We start from the raw sequence: 19,446 nt of genomic DNA on the forward strand, positions 1-19,446 counted from the left end.
TTCCCTGTTAAGAGGTTGATGGATCGAGGGTTCCTAATTTTTATCTCTGCACCGTGAAAAGAGGAGATGGCAAGAGACTATGACCTGCTGGATGCAGCCGCACATTCTGCCATGGGGCAGATTAACCGGGTATAATCTCCTGTGGTATACCTACCAGTATCCCTACCCGATGGGTCATCAATTAAAAATACCACGGACTGTCAGATAGCAAATCTGTTTCGTTCCGTCTTGCGGCTTCGGGTCCAGCGCTCTATCCTCTCTAGCGGCCGCAAGGATTGCTAGAGCAATGGTCTCCTGGCTGGAGACCTTAACTACCTTGATTCACACCAGCAACAACTGGCCAATCAAATCCTTTGAGCGGGAGACTGACAAAGGATTGTATAAGGATTGTCCAGCACAGTCTAGATCTAAGGGATCTTGGTTCCAAACAGGGGAACGAAAAGTAAGATCGACCTTGGACCTCAAACTTCTAACATCCTTTGACATGGTCCTCCTTCTTTGGATGGAGTTCCTCCGCTCAGCCATTACTTCAACAGAAAAAGGTGCAGTTTCCGGCATCCATCGACATTCGGGTTGCTTGCCCTCTGCAAAAATTCCTTCGCCTTTCCATTCGTCAGCAGCATTTTCAAGTCACAACCTTGTCCTTCGGCCTTGCTTCCGCACCCAGAGTGTTCGCTCGGGTCATGGCGGATGTCATGTTTCTCTTGCACTCTAGAGGCGTGCTCGTCCTGCCCTGTTTGGTCTGTCTAGCCGCCCTTCCAGGACTACGTTGAGTCGTCTATATCTCTTGCGATACCTTCTCTCCTGGGCTGGCAGCTACACTTAGACAAGTTCTCCTCATTTCCAGCCCAGCAAATATCCTTTTTGAGGATGATCCTGCACACTTCTAGAAGGATGGTAATTCTTCCTCGAGACAAGGTCATGGCCCTTCAACAGGGACCTTGCACAAGGAGAGTTCTGAGGACTTGATTACTCACCCCCTCATTTCATTCGATTTGCTAAGAGAGTTCTGAGGAAAAATGGTGACGACAATGGAAGCGGTTTCCTTTGCTCCGCTCGTTTTCAGCAAGTCAAACAGACTTTCAGACAATAGTCTCTGAGCTCCTTCTTCATCCAGGGCCTTTCTCCCGGTTAAATGGTTATTAGTAACTATCAATGCCAGTCTTCTTCTCCCCATCATTGTTCTGGAGATTCGAACGGTAGTCTTGCAGCAGGTCCACTGCCTTCTGGCGGGTCATCCTATCCGAATTCAATTGGATAATGCCACGGCGGTGCCTTACGTCAGTCATCTAGCAGGTACCCACGGTCAGGCGCCATGACCGAGGTACCTCACTTTCTCTGACGGGCCGAAGTCTATTATTCGGTGATCTCGGCAGTATATATCCCAGAAGTAGAACTCTGAACGGCAAACAAATTCAGCCGTCAGGGTTCCGCCTCAAGTCAGTGGGAACTTCACCCCGAAGTCTTCCATCAGATCTGTCCTTACTGGAGCTCTCCAGTTGTAGGTGGGATGACATCCAGACTGAAGGCCAATGTATTCGAGTTCGTGGTTCGGCCTCGAGATCCAAGAGCCATCGCTCTCCATGCTCTGGTTCTGCTGTGGTACCAGTTTCCATAACTCCCCTTCCACTGCTTCCGAAAGCCTTTCGGAAGCAGAAAGGGGCCCCAGTGATCCTCAGAGATCCGCACTGACCACGTCCGTTTTTTGTTTGCGGAGCTAGTATCTTCTCGCCTTATCGCAGCACAACTGCAAGTAGGGACTTTCTCACAGGGAGTTTTCACACGTAGTTCTTCCCTATCCCTGTCTTTTTTCGGCCTTGCTAACTATGTTACTATGAGAGTACAAAGGAGGGCAACAAAATTAATAAAGGGGATGGGAGAACTACAATACCCAGATAGATTAGCGAAATTAGGATTATTTAGTCTAGAAAAAAGACGACTGAGGGGCGATCTAATAACCATGTATAAGTATATAAGGGGACAATACAAATATCTCGCTGAGGATCTGTTTATACCAAGGAAGGTGACGGGCACAAGGGGGCATTCTTTGCGTCTGGAGGAGAGAAGGTTTTTCCACCAACATAGAAGAGGATTCTTTACTGTTAGGGCAGTGAGAATCTGGAATTGCTTGCCTGAGGAGGTGGTGATGGCGAACTCAGTCGAGGGGTTCAAGAGAGGCCTGGATGTCTTCCTGGAGCAGAACAATATTGTATCATACAATTATTAGGTTCTGTAGAGGGACGTAGATCTGGGTATTTGTTATAATGGAATATAGGCTGAACTGGATGGACAAATGTCTTTTTTCGGCCTTGCTAACTATGTTACTATGTTACATACCGTTAGATCATTGGGACCTTATTATTCCTAGGAGCCTTACAGTAGGCTCCTTTTTCATCCGGGCAGACTTTACTATCAGAGAAAATCGTCCCGTTCTCCTCTGCGATATTCTCACTCTGACGAGTCTTCGGAGCTAGCTTCTCTGCTCTTTCAGACTTTTTTCCCTTATTACCTTCGAGGCAAGGTTGTCCTCAGGCCATCTCCATCCCTTGTTACCAAGGTGGTACTGTATTACCACTGTTATGAGGGCTTAGTTCTTACCTCATCTCTTTTGGCTCCAGTCCACAAAATGGAATAAGATCCCCCATATTCTGGACGAAGTGAGTGCTCTGAGTAGGTACGTCTTGAGGACGGCGTCCTTCTGAAGGTTGGACGTTTTATTTGGGCTTCATGACGGTAGAGGAAGGCTTCCTGAAATTTAAAGGAAGGGTTTAGCCGTTTCATCGATCATGATAACATGGTGAATTCTTTTCACCATCCAGGAGTCCTTCCGTGCTAGATGTCAGCCTATATCCCTGTCTATCAAGGGTCCTAGGCACCAGGCGTCAGCAAGGCACGCCTGCAAGCTTGCGGATTCGTCCAGTCCGTATGCATTCTTGAAGCACTATAATTCCCACACTTCCACAGATGTGAGTCTGGGCAGGCGGACTCTGCAGGCCGTGGTGGCGCACTTGTAAGTAGCGGTTACACAGGGCCTGATCTATTGTTGTCCCCACCCAGGGACTGCTTTGGGACGTCCCACGGTCTGTGTCCCCCAATGAGGCGAAGGAGAAATAGGGATTTTTGTGTACTCACCGTAAAATCCTTTTCTCCGAGCCATTCATTGGGGGACACAGCTCCCACCCTGTTATTAGCTTATGCTTGTTTTTTAGAATATGACATGCTATACGCTCATATATTGTTATTGATCTCCTACTGCTTTTGCACCGAACTGGTTAGCTGAGAGCCAGCAGGAGGGTGTATACTGCAGGGGAGGAGCTAACTTTTTTTTTTTTGTATCACTTAGTGTCAGCCTCCTATTGGCTGCAGCATACACCCACGGTCTGTGTCCCCCAATGAATGGCTCGGAGAAAAGGATTTTACGGTGAGTGCACAAAAATCCCTATTTAAAAATCCCCTCCCCCCCCCCCCCACAAAAAAATTTTTGTTCCTACAATCACATTTCTTTAAATAAAAAAAACCAATAAAAGGACACGTATTTCGTATTGCCGCGTCCGTAATGACCCCACCTATAAAACTGTCCCACTAGTTAACCCCTTCAGTGAACGCGGTAAAAAAAGAGGCAAAAAACAACGCTTTATTATCATACCGCCAAACAAAAAGTGGAGTGACTTGCGATCAAAAAGACGGAAGTAAATAACCATGGTACCGCTAAAAACGTCATCTTGTCCCGCAAAAAAATGAGCCACCATACAGCATCGTCAGCGAAAAAAAAAGTTATAGTCCTCAGAATAAAGCGATGCAAAAATAATTATTTTTGGGCAGCACGGTGGCGCAGTGGTTAGCACTGCAGCCTTGCAGCGCTGGAGTCCTGGGTTCTAATCCCACCCAGGACAACATCTGCAAAGAGTTTGTATGTTCTCTCCGTGTTTGCGTGGGTTTTCTCCGGGCACTCCGGTTTCCTCCCACATTCCAAAGACATACTGATAGGGAATTTAGATTGTGAGCCCCATTGGGGACAGTGAAGATAATATGTGCAAACTGTAAAGTGCTGCGGAAAATGTTAGCGCTATATAAAAATAAAGATTATTTATTATTATTATTATTTTTTTCTATAAAATAGTTTTTATCGTATAAAAGCGCCAAAACATAAAAAAATGATATAAATGAGGTATCGCTGTAAACATACTGACCCGAAGAATAAAACTGCTTTAGGGTATGTTCACACGTTCCTGATTTGCATCCTTTTTTTTTCAGGACTGAAACCGCAGCTCTTGGCAGAAAACGCAGGTCCTTTTTTTGGTCCTTTTTTTGTGCTTTTTTGGTGCGTTTTTTGATCCTTTTTTTTATGCAGTTTTCTATGCAGAGTCTGTGTGTTTTCTAGGAAGTTTTTTAGGGTTAAAATGGCTGAAAATACCCTACCCCTAACCCTATTCTAACCTTAGTGGGAAAAAAAAAAAAAATTCTTTATTTTTTTATTGTCCCTACCTATGGGGGTGACAAAGGGGGGGGGTGTCATTTACTATTTTTTTATTTTGATCACTGAGATAGGTTATATCTCAGTGATTAAAATGCACTTTGGAACGAATCTGCCGGCCGGCAGATTCGGCGGGCGCACTGCACATGTGCCCGCCATTTTGCAAGATGGCGGCGCCCAGGGAGAAGACGGCCGGACGGACACCGGGAGGCCGGGTAAGTATAAGGGGGGGAGATTAGGGCACGGGGGGGGGGGGGGGGGGCATCGGAGCACGGGGGGGTGGCATCGGAGCACTGGGTGGGTGCATCGGAGCACGGGGGTGGGGCATCGGAGCATGGGGGGGGTGGGATCGGGGCAGCCACACTCCGCCCACGCACTTCCGCCCGCTTCCCCGCACTTCCTGCTGCAGCGGTTCGGCACCACAAACCGCAATAAAACCCGCAGATATATTTTTGATCTGCGGGTTTTACTGTGGGTTTGACCTCACAATGGAGGTCTATGGGTGCAGAACCGCTGCGGCTCCGAAAAAAGAAGTGACATGCTCCTTCTTTTTTCCCGCAGCTATTCAACGCGGCTTTTTTTTTTTAAATTCAGGATCATGTGCACAGCGGTTCCTGTTTTCCATAGGGTACATTGTACTGTACCCTGCATGGAAAACAGCTGCAGAACCGCAGCGGCAAAAACGCTGCGGTTCCGCAGTAAAAAACGCACTGTGTGAACATGGCCTTATCCATTTTACCAAACGCGGAACGGTAAAAACGCCTCCCCCAAAAGAAATCCATGAATAGCTGGTTTTTGGTCATTCTGCCTCACAAAAATCGCAATAAAAAGCGATCAAAAATTGTCACGTGCCCGAAAATGTTACCAATAAAAACGTCAACTCTTTCCGCAAAAAACAAGACCTCACATGACTCGGTGGACTCAAATATGGAAAAATTATAGCTCTCAAAATGTGGTAACGCAAAAAATATTTTTTGCAATAAAAGCGTCTCAGTGCGTGACGGCTGCCAATCATAAAAATCCGCTAAAAAAACCCTTCATCACCCCCTTAGTTAGGGAAAATTAAAAAATTTAAAAAATGTATTTATTTCCATTTTCCCGCTGGGGCTAGGGTTAAGGCTACAGTTAGGGTTGGGGCTAAAGTTAGGGTTAGGATTACATTTACGGTTGGGAATAGGGTTGGGATTAGGGTTAGGGTTACCGTTGGGATTAGGGTTACTGTTGGGATTAGGGTTAGGGGTGTGTTTGGATTAGGGTTTCTGTTATAATTGGGGGGTTTCTACTGTTTGGGCACATCAGGGGCTCTCCAAACGCGACATGGCGTCCGATCTCAATTCTGCGTTGAAAAAGTAAAACTGTGCTCCTTCCCTTCCGAGCTCTCCTGTGAGCCCAAACAGGGGTTACCCCAACATATGGGGTATCAGCAAACTCAGGACACATTGGACAACAACGTTTGGGGTCCAATTTCAACTGTTAACCTTGGAAAAATACAAAACTGGGGGCTAAAAAATTATTTTTGTGGGAAAAAATTTTTTATTTTATTTTCATGGCTCTGCGTTATAAACTGTAGTGAAGCATTTGGGGGTTCAAAGTTCTCACAACACATCTAGATAAGTTCCTTGGGGGGGTCTAGTTTCCAATATGGGGTCACTTGTGGAGGGTTTCTACTGTTTAGGTACATTAGGGGCTCTGCAAACGCAATGTGACGTCTGCAGACCATTCCATCTAAGTCTGCATTCCAAATGGCGCTCCTTCCCTTCCTAGCCCTCCCATGCGCCCAAACGTTGGTTCCCCCCCACATATGGGGTATCGGCGTACTCAGGACAAATTGGACAACAACTTTTGGGGTCCAATTTCTTCTTACCCTTGGGAAAATACAAAACTGGGGGCTAAAAAATATTTTTGGGGGGAAAGTTTTTTTTTTTTTTTTTTTCACGGCTCTGCGTTATAAACTGTAGTGAAACACTTGGGGGTTCAAAGCGCTCACCACACATCTAAATAAGTTCCTTAGGGGGTCTACTTTCCAAAATGGTGTTACTTGTGGGGGGTTTCAATGTTTAGGCACATCAGTGGCTCTCCAAACGCAACATGGCGTCCCATCTCAATTCCTGTCAATTTTGCATTGAAAAGTCAAATGGCGCTCCTTCCCTTCCGAGCTCTCCCATGCGCCCAGACAGTGGTTTACCCCCACAAATGGGGTATCAGCGTACTCAGGACAAATTGTACAACAACTTTTGGGGTCCAATTTCTTCTCTTACTCTTGGGAAAATTAAAAAATTTGGGGCGAAAAGATAATTTTTGTGAAAAAATGATTTTTCATTTTTACGGTTCTGCATTCTAAACTTCTGTAAAGTACTTGGTGGGTCAAAGTGCTCACAACACCTCTAGATAAGTTCCTTAGGGGGTCTACTTTCCAAAATGGTGTCACTTGTGGGGGGTTTCAATGTTTAGGCACATCAGGGGCTCTCCAAACACAACATGCTGTCCCATCTCGATTCCAGTCAATTTTGCATTGAAAAGTCAAATGGCTCTCCTTCGCTTCAGAACTCTGTCATGCTCCCAAACAGTGGTTTACCCCCACATATGGGGTATCGGTGTACTCAGGACAAATTGTACAACAACTTTTGGGGTCCATTTTCTCCTGTTACCCTTGGTAAAATAAAACAAATTGGAGCTGAAGTAAATTTTTTGTGAAAAAAAGTTAAATGTTCATTTTTATTTAAACATTCCAAAAATTACTGTGAAGCACCAGAAGGGTTAATAAACTTCTTGAATATGGTTTTGAGCACCTTGAGGGGTGCAGTTTTTAGAATGGTGTCACACTTGGGTATTTTCTATCATATAGACCCCTCAAAATGACTTCAAATGATATGTGGTCCCTAAAAAAAAAAATGGTGTTGTAAAAATGAGAAATGTTTTCTCGTGACCAGCAAATGTCAGAATTACTGGGATCCGTTGAAGCGTTCCAGAGTTATAACCTCATAAAGGTACAGTGGTCAGAATTGTAAAAATTGGCCCGGTCATTAACGTGCAAACCACCCTTGGGGGTAAAGGGGTTAAATCCTGTAGGTTCCTGTCCAGATGGTGGGCGGATCTCCTCTCTCATAAGGGTGCTGTCCTGGACTCTGTAAAATCCTATTACCGGTAAGTAAAAACGAGTTTCCTTTCCATAGTCACAATGGTGACTTTGTTTTTGTGTTTTTTTTATCAGATGGGATGATGGTACAAATAACACAAGAGATGATGGAAGCTCTACGGCAAGCTCTAAGAGACAAGAAAGACTTCCGGATAACGTGTGGAAAAGTAGATTCTGGAGACTTGTCCGAAGAAGTGACCATTCGATGGGTAGAGACTGTGGACAGGAAAAATAAAGGGTAAAAGCAAAACATGTGAAAATACGAATGACTCTTAGATTGTAATTTCTGACTTGCCAGAACTAATATACGTTTATTTTGGTCTTTAACTACGTCCACATTTTCCATAGACTTTAAACATCAGTTCAGTACACATTCTACTCTGCAGTGATGTTCTAATAGTCACTACACAGTACAAAGCATCTGCATGCGATCACGCAGCTGTGGGAGCGGAGAACAGGCTGTCACACACAGCCAAGCTCCTCATAAAGCAGAGACTGGTTATTACAGTCTCTGTCTGGTTGATTGCTGTGTATACAGGATATTAAGAGCTAACAGCCCTTCTTTATCCAAACCGTGCGGTCATATGATCCTTGGGTTATGAAGGGAGCAGGAGCTGTTGGGTCCTAAGAGACACAAATCGCTGTGCTTTCAAACCAAATTTTTCTTTCCCCTCTCCATCGGAAAAAAACATGTCCACTAAATAGAAATGTTTGTAATATTTTCATATGGAATCCCTTTTTTGTATTTCAGTGGTCCTTTGTGGTTATTTAAAAAAAGGTGGAAAACACACGCATTTCCTTTTTTTCCCCAACCAATATCAGCAAAAAAAGTGTGAAAATAACATAAATACCATATAACACACAAAAAAAGCAAAAACTATTGGTATATCCGAGCAAGATATTTTCTCCTACGCCTCATTGGGGGACACAGGACTATGTGTGTTATGCTTGCCACTAGGAGGACACTAAGTAAACACAAAGAATTAACTCCTCCTCTGCAGTATACACCCCTTGACTGGCCAGTAACGACCCAGTCCTTTCTTAGTGTCTGTAGGAGGCACTTGGGTCTGTTCTCAGACAAAAAAAGAAAGGAATGTCCAACTTCACCGAGTCCGTAAAAAAGCGTTTTCTTTATTCACAAACTTTAAACATGGAGGATACAGACTTCAGCGCAACCATATGGGTAAGAATCTCAACGCGTTTCTGGAGACTAAGCTCCCTTAGGTCATGATTAAGGGACCTTAGTCTCCAGAAATGCGTTGAGATTCTTACCCATATGGTTGTGCTGAAGTCTGTATCCTCCATGTTTAAAGTTTGAGAATAAAGAAAATGCTTTTTTACGGACTTGGTGAAGCTGGACATTCCTTTCTTTTTTTGGATTTTGTACGCCTGGACACAGCGTGTCCGTGCTCCCGAGGTTTGGTTGTTGAATCACGGGTGAGCTGGTTTATGTTCCTTCTTACTCTGTTCTCAGACCCCAACGTTTTTTGTTTTTTATTTTTTGTATTTTTCTGTAAATTTTTATTTTTTAATTAACGGAGTGAAGGGGGCGACTGATTCCTTCTCAGGATACGCTCTCCCCCGAACCATCAACAGACGAGCACGGTGAGTATACCTCCCCGTACCTCTCCTGCGACACGCCTAATCTACCCCAGGGCGATTGTTCCTATACGGTCCCGATCTCCCCCCTGTAAGATGGCGAGCACATAGAGTATACCTCTTATGTGCATTTCCCGGGCTCCTCCGCAATTAAGCCCTCACCTGTTGGCGTCATGTAGTCCCCACAGTAGTCGTGAGCCCCCTGTGGCATGCACATCCGTAAGTCCCCTGCGGCAGGCACAGCTGTAAGTCCCCTGCGGCAAGCACACATCAGGACATTCTCCATCCCCCGGCATAGGGAGGATCGTTGAGCTGGAGGTGGCTCCCTCCTCGGTGAGTACTACCCTACCTCACGCTGCTGGCGTGGGAAGGTGCGATCCGGGTCTCTGGGGAGAGGTACCGCTGGCTAGTTGCCAGCGGCGATCGTTAGGCGCGGCCGCCAGCACGCTCCGCCGGCCGGCTCCACTAATTTAGTCCCAGGCTTCTTTAGCCGGACTAGGCCGCAATTCAAAAATCCTGCCCACTGCCGGAGCCCCGCCCACTACTCAGGCACTTCTCGCTCTGAACGAGAAGAGCCCTGCAAATCTCGGACGCCATCTTGCGACTCCACTGCTGCAGGGAACTACAGCCGAAAACGCTACTTCCCTCTCTCCCTCCCTGGGGACACCAGCACAGGACCGTGGGTAAGCTGCTCCACTCCATAGGGAAAAGCTTTAACCCCTTCTCTGCACCCATAGGCCTGCTATTAGCAGTTTACTGGAGAATAGACATACACTATGTCTCAATCTAAGGAGGCTAAAAGGGGCAATAAAAAGCACACTGTGGTTTTTACTTCATGTGCCACTTGCAATTCTGCGTTGCCACGTGCCCACAAATACCAATGATTGGCTCGGAGAAAAAGATTTTACGGTGAGTACACAAAAATCTCCTTTTCTCCTTCGCCTCATTGGGGGACACAGACCGTAGGTGTATGCTGCTGCCAATAGGAGGCTGACACTAAGTGATACAAAGACAGTTCTCTCCTCCCCTGCAGTATACACCCTCCTGCTGGCTCTCAGCTAACCAGTTCTTGCTTAGTGTCTGTAGGAGGCACATGGGTCTGTTTCAGACCCCAACGTTTTTATTTTTTTGTTTACTTTTCTGTAAATTTTTATTTTTTAATTAACGGAGTGAAGGGAGCGACGGTTCCTTTCAAGGTTCCGATCTCCCCCGAACCATCAACAGGCGAGCACGGCAAGTATACCTCCCCGTACCCTCTCCTGCGATGTGGGAAGCCATGCCTGAGCTCACTTCAGGGGCGACGGTTCCTTCATGGTCCCGATCTCCCCACACCAGCAGCAGGCGACCACATGGAGTGTCGCCTCCATGTATCCTCTCCTGGAGCCAGGCCTAATGCCGGACAACTGGCCCTGTCCACCCGGACTGAACTCCGTGGATGTACAGAGGCCCCTCTCTATGGCGTCCGAGCAGCCCCCACTGTCCCACCACTGTGAAAGCGGATGACACAAGGAGGCGGACGGTTCCTCTCCACCTCCCTAACAAACGGATGATGGATTGAGGTTTATCCCTGCACCGTCCACGCTGCACAGAACAGCGCTGAAACCCACATCCGCGGCGGCTCCATGCCGGGACGCGCATCAATGGTGAGTGGATCCATCTTCAGTGGGATATTCACATGCTGACAAGGCCCCAGCCACTTCCCTGTGGCCCACCTCTCTGAGGTAATGCTCTGGCTGACTGCAAAAATTTAGTCCCCGGCTTCGGCCGATTTGTAGGCCGCATCCTGGATGTCTTGCCTGGAACGACCCACTGGTGACGTCCGCCGGCTACAGAAATTTAGGCCCCGGCTTAGGCCTATTCAACATCGTGTCTGTGGCTCCGCCCCCCAAATTGGCGCTTCTCGCTCTCTGCGAGATTTTATCAACTCTGCAGCTCCCGGTGGCCATCTTGGTCCACCCGGCCAGCTCACACTGGGGTGACAGTATTTTTGCATTAAAGGGGCACATCGACTCTACATCAGTACCCGGGTAAGGAAGTACCTGGCCTTAAAGGCACACGACTAGTAGTCCCTGGTCTTAAAGGCACATAACCAGTATTTCCTGGTCTTAAACGCATATGGCCAGTATTCCCGGTCTTAAAGGTGCATGACCAGTATTCCCTGGTCTTAAAGGCGCATGACCAGTATTCCCTGGTCTTGAAGGCGCATGACCAGTATTCCCTGGTCTTAAAGGCGCATGACCAGTATTCTCTGGTCTTAAAGGTGCATGACCAGTATTCTCTGGTCTTAAAGGTGCATGACCAGGATTCTCTGGTCTTAAAGGTGCATGACCAGTATTCTCTGGTCTTAAAGGTGCATGACCAGTATTCCCTGGTCTTAAAGGCGCATGACCAGTATTCCCTGGTCTTAAAGGCGCATGACCAGTATTCCCTGGTCTTAAAGGTGCATGACCAGTATTCTCTGGTCTTAAAGGCGCATGACCAGTATTCCCCGGTCTTAAAGGCTCTTGACCAGTATTCTCTGTTCTTAAAGGCGCATGACCAGTATATCCTGGTCTTAAAGGCGCTTGATCAATCCGAGGAGCCCTCCGCCGCCGAGCTCTATCCTCTAGTTCCCCTCAGTGGACTTCTTCACTGACCAATCCATGGTTCTCTGACCAAGAGATTGAATCCCTCTGTGTACCCTCTGTGTTTGGAGTGCTCGTAGGACCAATATACATGGTCCCTATCCTACATGGGAGCAGTCGGCTAGCAGGGGCCGCAAGTATTCTAGAAACGTGCAGGCGTCTAGAAACATACAGGCATCTAGAAAACGGAAGTTTTTCGTTTCCTGCTCCCTCACCAATGATTTGATGACAACAAGGCTCTGAATATGGATTGGATATTGCCTGAGCTTGCCAGAGCTTCAGAGACTAAACTCCCTCGAGAGCATTTGCCATTCAATTCGGATAAGCGATTCACTGGACAGAAGCCTCTACGTGGGATGCTATGCCTGGCCTGTTTTTTAAGGGCGACGGGTCCTTTAAAGGGCACCGATCTCCCCACACCATCAACAGACGAACACACGGAGTGTCGTCTCCATGTTTCCTCTTCTGCATCCAGGCCTAACGCCAGACAACCTGTCCTGTCCACCCGGAGACCTGAACTCTGTGGACATATAGAGGCACCCTTTTTGGCGTACGAGCTCCCCCCTCTGCATCACCACTATTTAGCGGAAGATGCAAGAAGGCGGACAATTCCTCTCCACTTCCCTGTTAAGAGGTTGATGGATCGAGCGTTCCTAATTTTTATCTCTGCACCGTGAAAAGAGGAGATGGCAAGAGACTATGACCTGCTGGATGCAGCCGCACATTCTGCCATGGGGCAGATTAACCGGGTATAATCTCCTGTGGTATACCTACCAGTATCCCTACCCGATGGGTCATCAATTAAAAATACCACGGACTGTCAGATAGCAGATCTGGTTCGTTCCGGCTTCGGGTCCAGCGCTCTATCCTCCCTAGCGGCCGCATGGATTGCTAGAGCAATGGTCTCCTGGCTGGAGACCTTAACTACCTTGATTCACACCAGCAACAACTGGCCAATCAAATCCTTTGAGCGGGAGACTGACAAAGGATTGTATAAGGATTGTCCAGCACAGTCTAGATCTAAGGGATCTTGGTTCCAAACAGGGGAACGAAAAGTAAGATCGACCTTGGACCTCAAACTTCTAACATCCTTTGACATGGTCCTCCTTTGGATGGAGTTCCTCCGCTCAGCCATTACTTCAACAGAAAAAGGTGCAGTTTCCGGCATCCATCGACATTCGGGTTGCTTGCCCTCTGCAAATATTCCTTCGCCTTTCCATTCGTCAACAGCATTTTCAAGTCACAACCTTGTCCTTCGGCCTTGCTTCCGCACCCAGAGTGTTCGCTCGGGTCATGGCGGAAGTCATGTTTCTCTTGCACTCTAGAGGCGTGCTCGTCCTGCCCTGTTTGGTCTGTCTAGCCGCCCTTCCAGGACTACGCTGAGTCGTCTATATCTCTTGCGATACCTTCTCTCCTGGGCTAGCAGCTACACTTATACAAGTTCTCCTCATTTCCAGCCCAGCAGATATCCTTTTTGAGGATGATCCTGCACACTTCTAGAAGGATGGTAATTCTTCCTCGAGACAAGGTCATGGCCCTTCAACAGGGAGCTAGCGCAAGGAGAGTTCTGAGGACTTGATTACTCACCCCCTCATCTCATTCGATTTGCTAAGAGAGTTCTGAGGAAAAATGGTGACGACAATGGAAGCGGTTTCCTTCGCTCCGCTCGTTTTCAGCAAGTCAAACAGACTTTCAGACAATAGTCTCTGAGCTCCTTCTTCATCCAGGGCCTTTCTCCCAGTTCAATGGTTATTAGTAACTACCAATGCCAGTCGTCTTCTCCCCATCATTGTTCTGGAGATTCGAACGGTAGTCTTACAGCAGGTCCACTGCCTTCTGGCGGGTCTCCCTATCCGAATTCAATTGGATAATGCCACGGCGGTGCCTTACGTCAGTCATCTAGCAGGTACCCACGGTCAGGCGCCATGACTGAGGTGTACCTCACTTTCTCTGATGGGCCGAAGTCTATTATTCGGTGATCTCGGCAGTATATATCCCAGAAGTAGAACTCTGAACGGCAAACAAATTCAGCCGTCAGGGTTCCGCCACAAGTCAGTGGGAACTTCACCCCGAAGTCTTCCATCAGATCTGTCCTTACTGGAGCTCTCCAGTTGTAGGTGGGATGACATCCAGACTGAAGGCCAATGTACTCGAGTTCGTGTTTCGGCCTCGAGATCCAAGAGCCATCGCTCTCCATGCTCTGGTTCTGCCGTGGTACCAGTTTCCATAACTCCCCTTCCACTACTTCCGAAAGCTTTTCAGAAGCAGAAAGGGGCCCCAGTGATCCTCAGAGATCCGCACTGACCACGTCCGTTTTTTGTTTGTGGAGCTAGTATCTTCTCGCCTTATCGCAGCACAACTGCAAGTAGGGACTTTCTCACAGGGAGTTTTCACACGTAGTTCTTCCCTATCGCATACCGTTAGATCATTGGGACCATACTATTCCTAGGAGCCTTACAGTAGGCTCCTTTTTCATCCGGGCAGACTTTACTATCAGGGAAAGTCGTCCCGTTCTCCTCTGCGATATTCTCACTCTGACGAGTCTTCGGAGCTAGCTTCTCTGCTCTTTCAGACTTTTTTCCCTTATTACCTTCGAGGCAAGGTTGTCCTCAGGCCATCTCCATCCCTTGTTACCAAGGTGGTACTGTATTACCACTGTTATGAGGGCATAGTTCTTCCCTCATCTCTTTTGGCTCCAGTCCACAAAATGAAATAAGATCCCCCATATTCTGGACGAAGTGAGTGCTCTGAGTAGGTACGTCTTGAGGATGGCGTCCTTCTGAATGTTGGACGTTTTATTTGGGCTTCCTGACGGTACAGGAAGGCTTCCTGACATTTTCAGGAAGGGTTTAGCCGTTTCATCGACCATGATAACATGGTGAATTCTTTTCACCATCCAGGAGTCCTTCCGTGCTAGATGTCAGCCTATCTCCCTGTCTATCAAGGGCTCTAGGCACCAGGCGTCGGCAAGGCACACCTGCAAGCTTGCGGATTCGTCCAGTCTGCATGCATTCTTGAAGCACTATAATTCCCACACTTCCACAGATGTGAGTCTGGGCAGGCGGACTCTGCAGGCTGCGGTGGCGCACTTGTAAGTAGCGGTTACACAGGGCCTGATCTATTGTTGTCCCCACCCAGGGACTGCTTTGGGACGTCCCACGGTCTGTGTCCCCCAATGAGGCGAAGGAGAAATAGGGATTTTTGTGTACTCACCGTAAAATCCTTTTCTCCGAGCCATTCATTGGGGGACACAGCTCCCACCCTGTTATTAGCTTATGCTTGTTTTTTAGAATATGACATGCTATACGCTCATATATTGTTATTGATCTCCTACTGCTTTTGCACCGAACTGGTTAGCTGAGAGCCAGCAGGAGGGTGTATACTGCAGGGGAAGAGCTAACTTTTTTGTATCACTTAGTGTCAGCCTCCTATTGGCAGCAGCATACACCCACGGTCTGTGTCCCCCAATGAATGGCTCGGAGAAAAGGATTTAACGGTGAGAACACAAAAATCCCTATTTTACAGCTTTTTAAAATACATGCATTCAAAAACCCAACATTTTTTCTGGTTAGGAACGGGGCTAAATGGCCCGGTCCTTAACTGGTTAATTAGCCACAATATTCACAACATAGGAGCTTCATCTTTGTCTCTAAAAAAAAATATATATATATAAAGAAACACCAAATAATATCCCTAACAAGGTCATGAAGGAGACCATAAACGATACCAAAAAAAACCTTCACAAAAAGACCAAAAAGTAAAAAGCATACATAATCTTTATTGAAAAACACATTAAAAACATAAATGTTGGGACAGTAACCACTGGTGCGGAAAAACACAGTGGGACCCACACAAGAACTAACCTCACAAAAGCAGTATGGCAATAGAAATAACCGGCTGTATATAAATAACATGTATGTAAATAGCAATAATATGCAACAATAGGTAAAGCTCAATGTGTAGATATAAATAAATATAAGTAGGGAAATAGCACCTAAATAATGGCGCTATAAAGTACAAAACCTGAGCATAAAGCAGCCTAAACATATACACAATACTGCGGATGATATAAAGTATACGTATAATTACCAGGAGGAGGAACTCGGGGACCCACCACACCCGACGCGCGTTTCGCAATGAAATGCTTCGTCCAGGGGTGGTTGAATACTGGCCAGATTAGGAATATATGGTGGTCATGACCAATCAACAAAGGGGGAACAATACACAAAAGTGACAACACCTGTGGCGAAGACGGGCGTAGCTGCGATAGGCGGAAATGCAAAGCGAAACCGAAAGTAAGCATAGCCGGACGTTACGTGGTTAGCGCATGCGTATGGAAACTAAGAGACCATTGCCATAACAGGAGTGTCACAATACACAAACCAGGGAAGGTTAAAACAGACATGCACAGGATAAACATACAGGTACAGCCGCCAGGTGGATAGTCAGTAAATAGTAAAGGCGCCGGGTGCGCACAGGGAGCAGTAAAGATACTAGCAGCAGTAAATACCATACCGGAGGAAAGAAATGAAGCCGGAGCGCATGCGCATAGTGACATGACAACCGTAACTATAGTAGAGCGCCATAAAGCAAAATAGCAATGCGCAAAAGTGAACAGCGCATGCGCAAAGAGAGTGTGCAGTAGGTGTTGCAAACAAAGTGCTTATAAGAAAAGCGGAGAGACCAATATCAATAGGCCGACAAAGCCGAACATAGCCTAACATTATGAAGTCTGCGCATGCGTACGGAGACTAAACAGCCGTTGCCATAACACAACAATCGCGACAAAACAAATACAAAACAGGGAGGGTTAAAGAAGACACACACAATCAACATACCACGGTCGCCAGGGGGGTAGTCGATAAAAGAGAACGGCGCCGATGCACAAAAAGGGCAGTGAATATAGCAGCAACAGTACGTACCATACCAGAAAGAAAGACTGAGGGTAGAGCGCATGCGCATAATGACATGACAACCCTAACTATAACAAAGCGCCATAATGCCAGATAGAAAGACGCCAGCGTGAACAGCGCAAGCGCAAAGACGGTATACTTTAGGCGCTACAAACAAGGTGCTAATAAGAGAGGCAGAAGGACCAATATACATGGGCCAATAACGCCAAATAGAGAAAATGCAAACGTAAGCAGCGCATGCGCAGAACCTAAAGGAAAAAATGAAGTGAATATACAGGCATTGACATAATTAAAAACTCATGCAAAAAAGTGAATCACAACAGTATAAACACTGTGGACTACATGAATAAATAAGTGAAAACAATAAAGTGTTAGTAATAAAATCCAATATAAGAATAGTATGAATATAGTACATTATACTATTAGGGTGTACCACAATAAATACAACAATAAAAACTTTTAATGCACGTGCCCAGAAATACATAATCCAACACAGATAGCTGAAGCGTAATCAGCTAAAGACATATAGCTAATTGCTGTGTATCCAAAGACTGATGGCCGCAACGCAGGAACCCAGGAGACAAGGTAAGTGCAAAAAGTCCATGAGAGTAAAATGAATAGATCCAGGTCATGACCCCTATAGAAACAAAGGATAAAATAAATAAAAACACAAATGAGAACAACTTTATTAAAAACAGCCAGAATAAAAGGAACAGCGCAAAAACAGCACTATGCATAAAGTGAATAATAGATGAACACTGCTAGTTAAGCAGGTAAAAAGGGCACAAAACTATTGTGTGTTTTTTACTTCGTGTGCCACTTGCAATTCTGCGTTGCCACGTGCCCACAAATACCAGTGATTGGCTCGGAGAAAAAGATTTTACGGTGAGTACACACAAAAATCTCCTTTTTACAGCTTTTTAAAATACATGCATTCAAAAACCCAACATTTTGTCTGGTTAGGAACGGGGCTATACGGCATGTGGTTCCCAGGGTCTGGAGGAGAGAAGACCCTCCTTCAGGCCCCGGGATCCATATTCATGTAAAAAATAAAGAATAAAAATAAAAAACATGGATATACTCACCCTCGGACGGACCCTGGCTCACAGCGCTGCTGGCGTCTCCCTCCGTTCCTAAGGAATGCAGCGAGTGGAGGACCTTCGATGACGTCGCGGTCAGGTGAGGTAAGGTAAGGTCCTTCACTCACTGCATTCCTTAAAAACGGAGGGAGACGCTAGCAGCGCTGTGAGCCAGGGGCCGTCCGAGGGTGAGTATATCCATGTTTTTTATTTTTATTCTTTATTTTTTACATGAATATGGATCCCAGGGCCTGAAGGAGGGTCTCCTCTCCTCCAGACCCTGGGAACCACACGCCGACATGCAGGATCGCTCCCTATCTATCTATATCTATATATATATATATATATATATAGATAGAGATATATATCTCTCTCTCTATAACCCCTATAGTGTAGTCCTTTTGTTGTAAGATTCACAGCAATTCTGTCAGATCTCACATGCTATTATATGAGGATAGTGGCGAGTTTGGGGAGATAAGCCAGCTGATCAATGGCCTCGGCACTACACACATTTATACACGCAAAGCTAAATGAAAAACATGGCACTCTACTAGTCAGCTGTAGGTTATCCAGCCCGTCGTATCAAATGTTCAGAAAAAACTTGGCACTCAAAAAATTGGAAAAACAATGTTCATTTATTATGCACCCAGACAATAAGTTGAACGTTTTCGGTCCACCACTGGACCTTCATCAGAATAGCCTGGTTCAGTAGTGTGGGTTCATTCTCCTCATATATTGGTGTTTCAGAGGAAGGCTAATAGTGCCTCGATGTCGGGGTACAATGTATATAGGAACTATGCATCTGTGGCGTGCGACAGGTCATAGCTAAGGGTATGTGCTGACTGCCGGTTAAGTGATCCAGCGCATCTACAGAGTGCGATCTCAGTCGCTGTGGATGTAACCAGACTGTTCTGATGAAGGTCCTGTGGTGGACCGAAAACGTTCAACTTATTGTCTGGGTGCATAATAAATGAACATTGTTTTTCCAATTTTTTGAGTGCCAAGTTTTTTCTGAACATATTATACACGCAAAGCTGTCAGCCAGCCTGTGTCAGTCGAAAACTATACAAATACATAGAAAGACGAGATAACATGTCATTATCTAACATCCATCGTATTTGGAAATGTTTTACTTTGAATTATAGGATCATAAGCCCCATTGACGGGCAATCAATGGAAGGAATCCCAAGTGAAAGGATTTGTCAGGATACTGATTTTGAAGCACACGATAAAGCTGTGAAATGTACAGAGGTAAGTGGACGGCTACTGTTTGTTAAAGGGTTGTCCAGGTTTGACACAATTCACTGCAGTCTCTCTGGGTGACTGTCACTGTCATCGTTCAGAAGTGGAATGGGGCTGGATAACAATCGGATGCATTGAGACCAGAGAGTAAAGTTGGCACAGTAAATCCTTGCTAGTAGTACAATGTGAAAGCTGCACTTTCTTAATTATTGGTAGTAGCAGTAATAGAATTTAGAGATACCGATGTCCCTCTTCTTCTAGGTATTTTATTTGCTCCAAGACCGGGAACCAACGAATGCAATGGCTCGCATTCAGTTTGCTAAAGAAATAGCGACAGCTTGTGGAGCTGCTCTTTGTCCACATCTCAAGACCTTGAAGA

The 19,446-nt window shown here is 46.2% G+C and overlaps 1 protein-coding gene across 5 annotated transcripts in view; it reads left to right on the plus strand.

Annotated features, from left to right (window-relative positions):
• ZFYVE16 (zinc finger FYVE-type containing 16) overlaps window positions 1-19,446 on the plus strand; it is a 103,893-nt gene that overhangs the window by 73,693 nt on the left and 10,754 nt on the right. For all 5 annotated transcript variants that reach the window (XM_069750960.1, XM_069750934.1, XM_069750951.1 and 2 more), the window contains 3 exons: window positions 7,686-7,848; window positions 18,971-19,076; window positions 19,329-19,446. The exon at window positions 19,329-19,446 is cut by the window's right edge and continues 50 nt beyond it. In XM_069750960.1, the coding sequence (XP_069607061.1) occupies window positions 7,686-7,848; window positions 18,971-19,076; window positions 19,329-19,446 (387 nt within the window). The remainder of the gene's footprint in view (window positions 1-7,685; window positions 7,849-18,970; window positions 19,077-19,328) is intronic.

This window comes from Ranitomeya imitator, chromosome 1, assembly GCF_032444005.1.
Source record: "Ranitomeya imitator isolate aRanImi1 chromosome 1, aRanImi1.pri, whole genome shotgun sequence".
In the NCBI taxonomy this organism is placed as follows: Eukaryota; Metazoa; Chordata; class Amphibia; order Anura; family Dendrobatidae; genus Ranitomeya; species Ranitomeya imitator.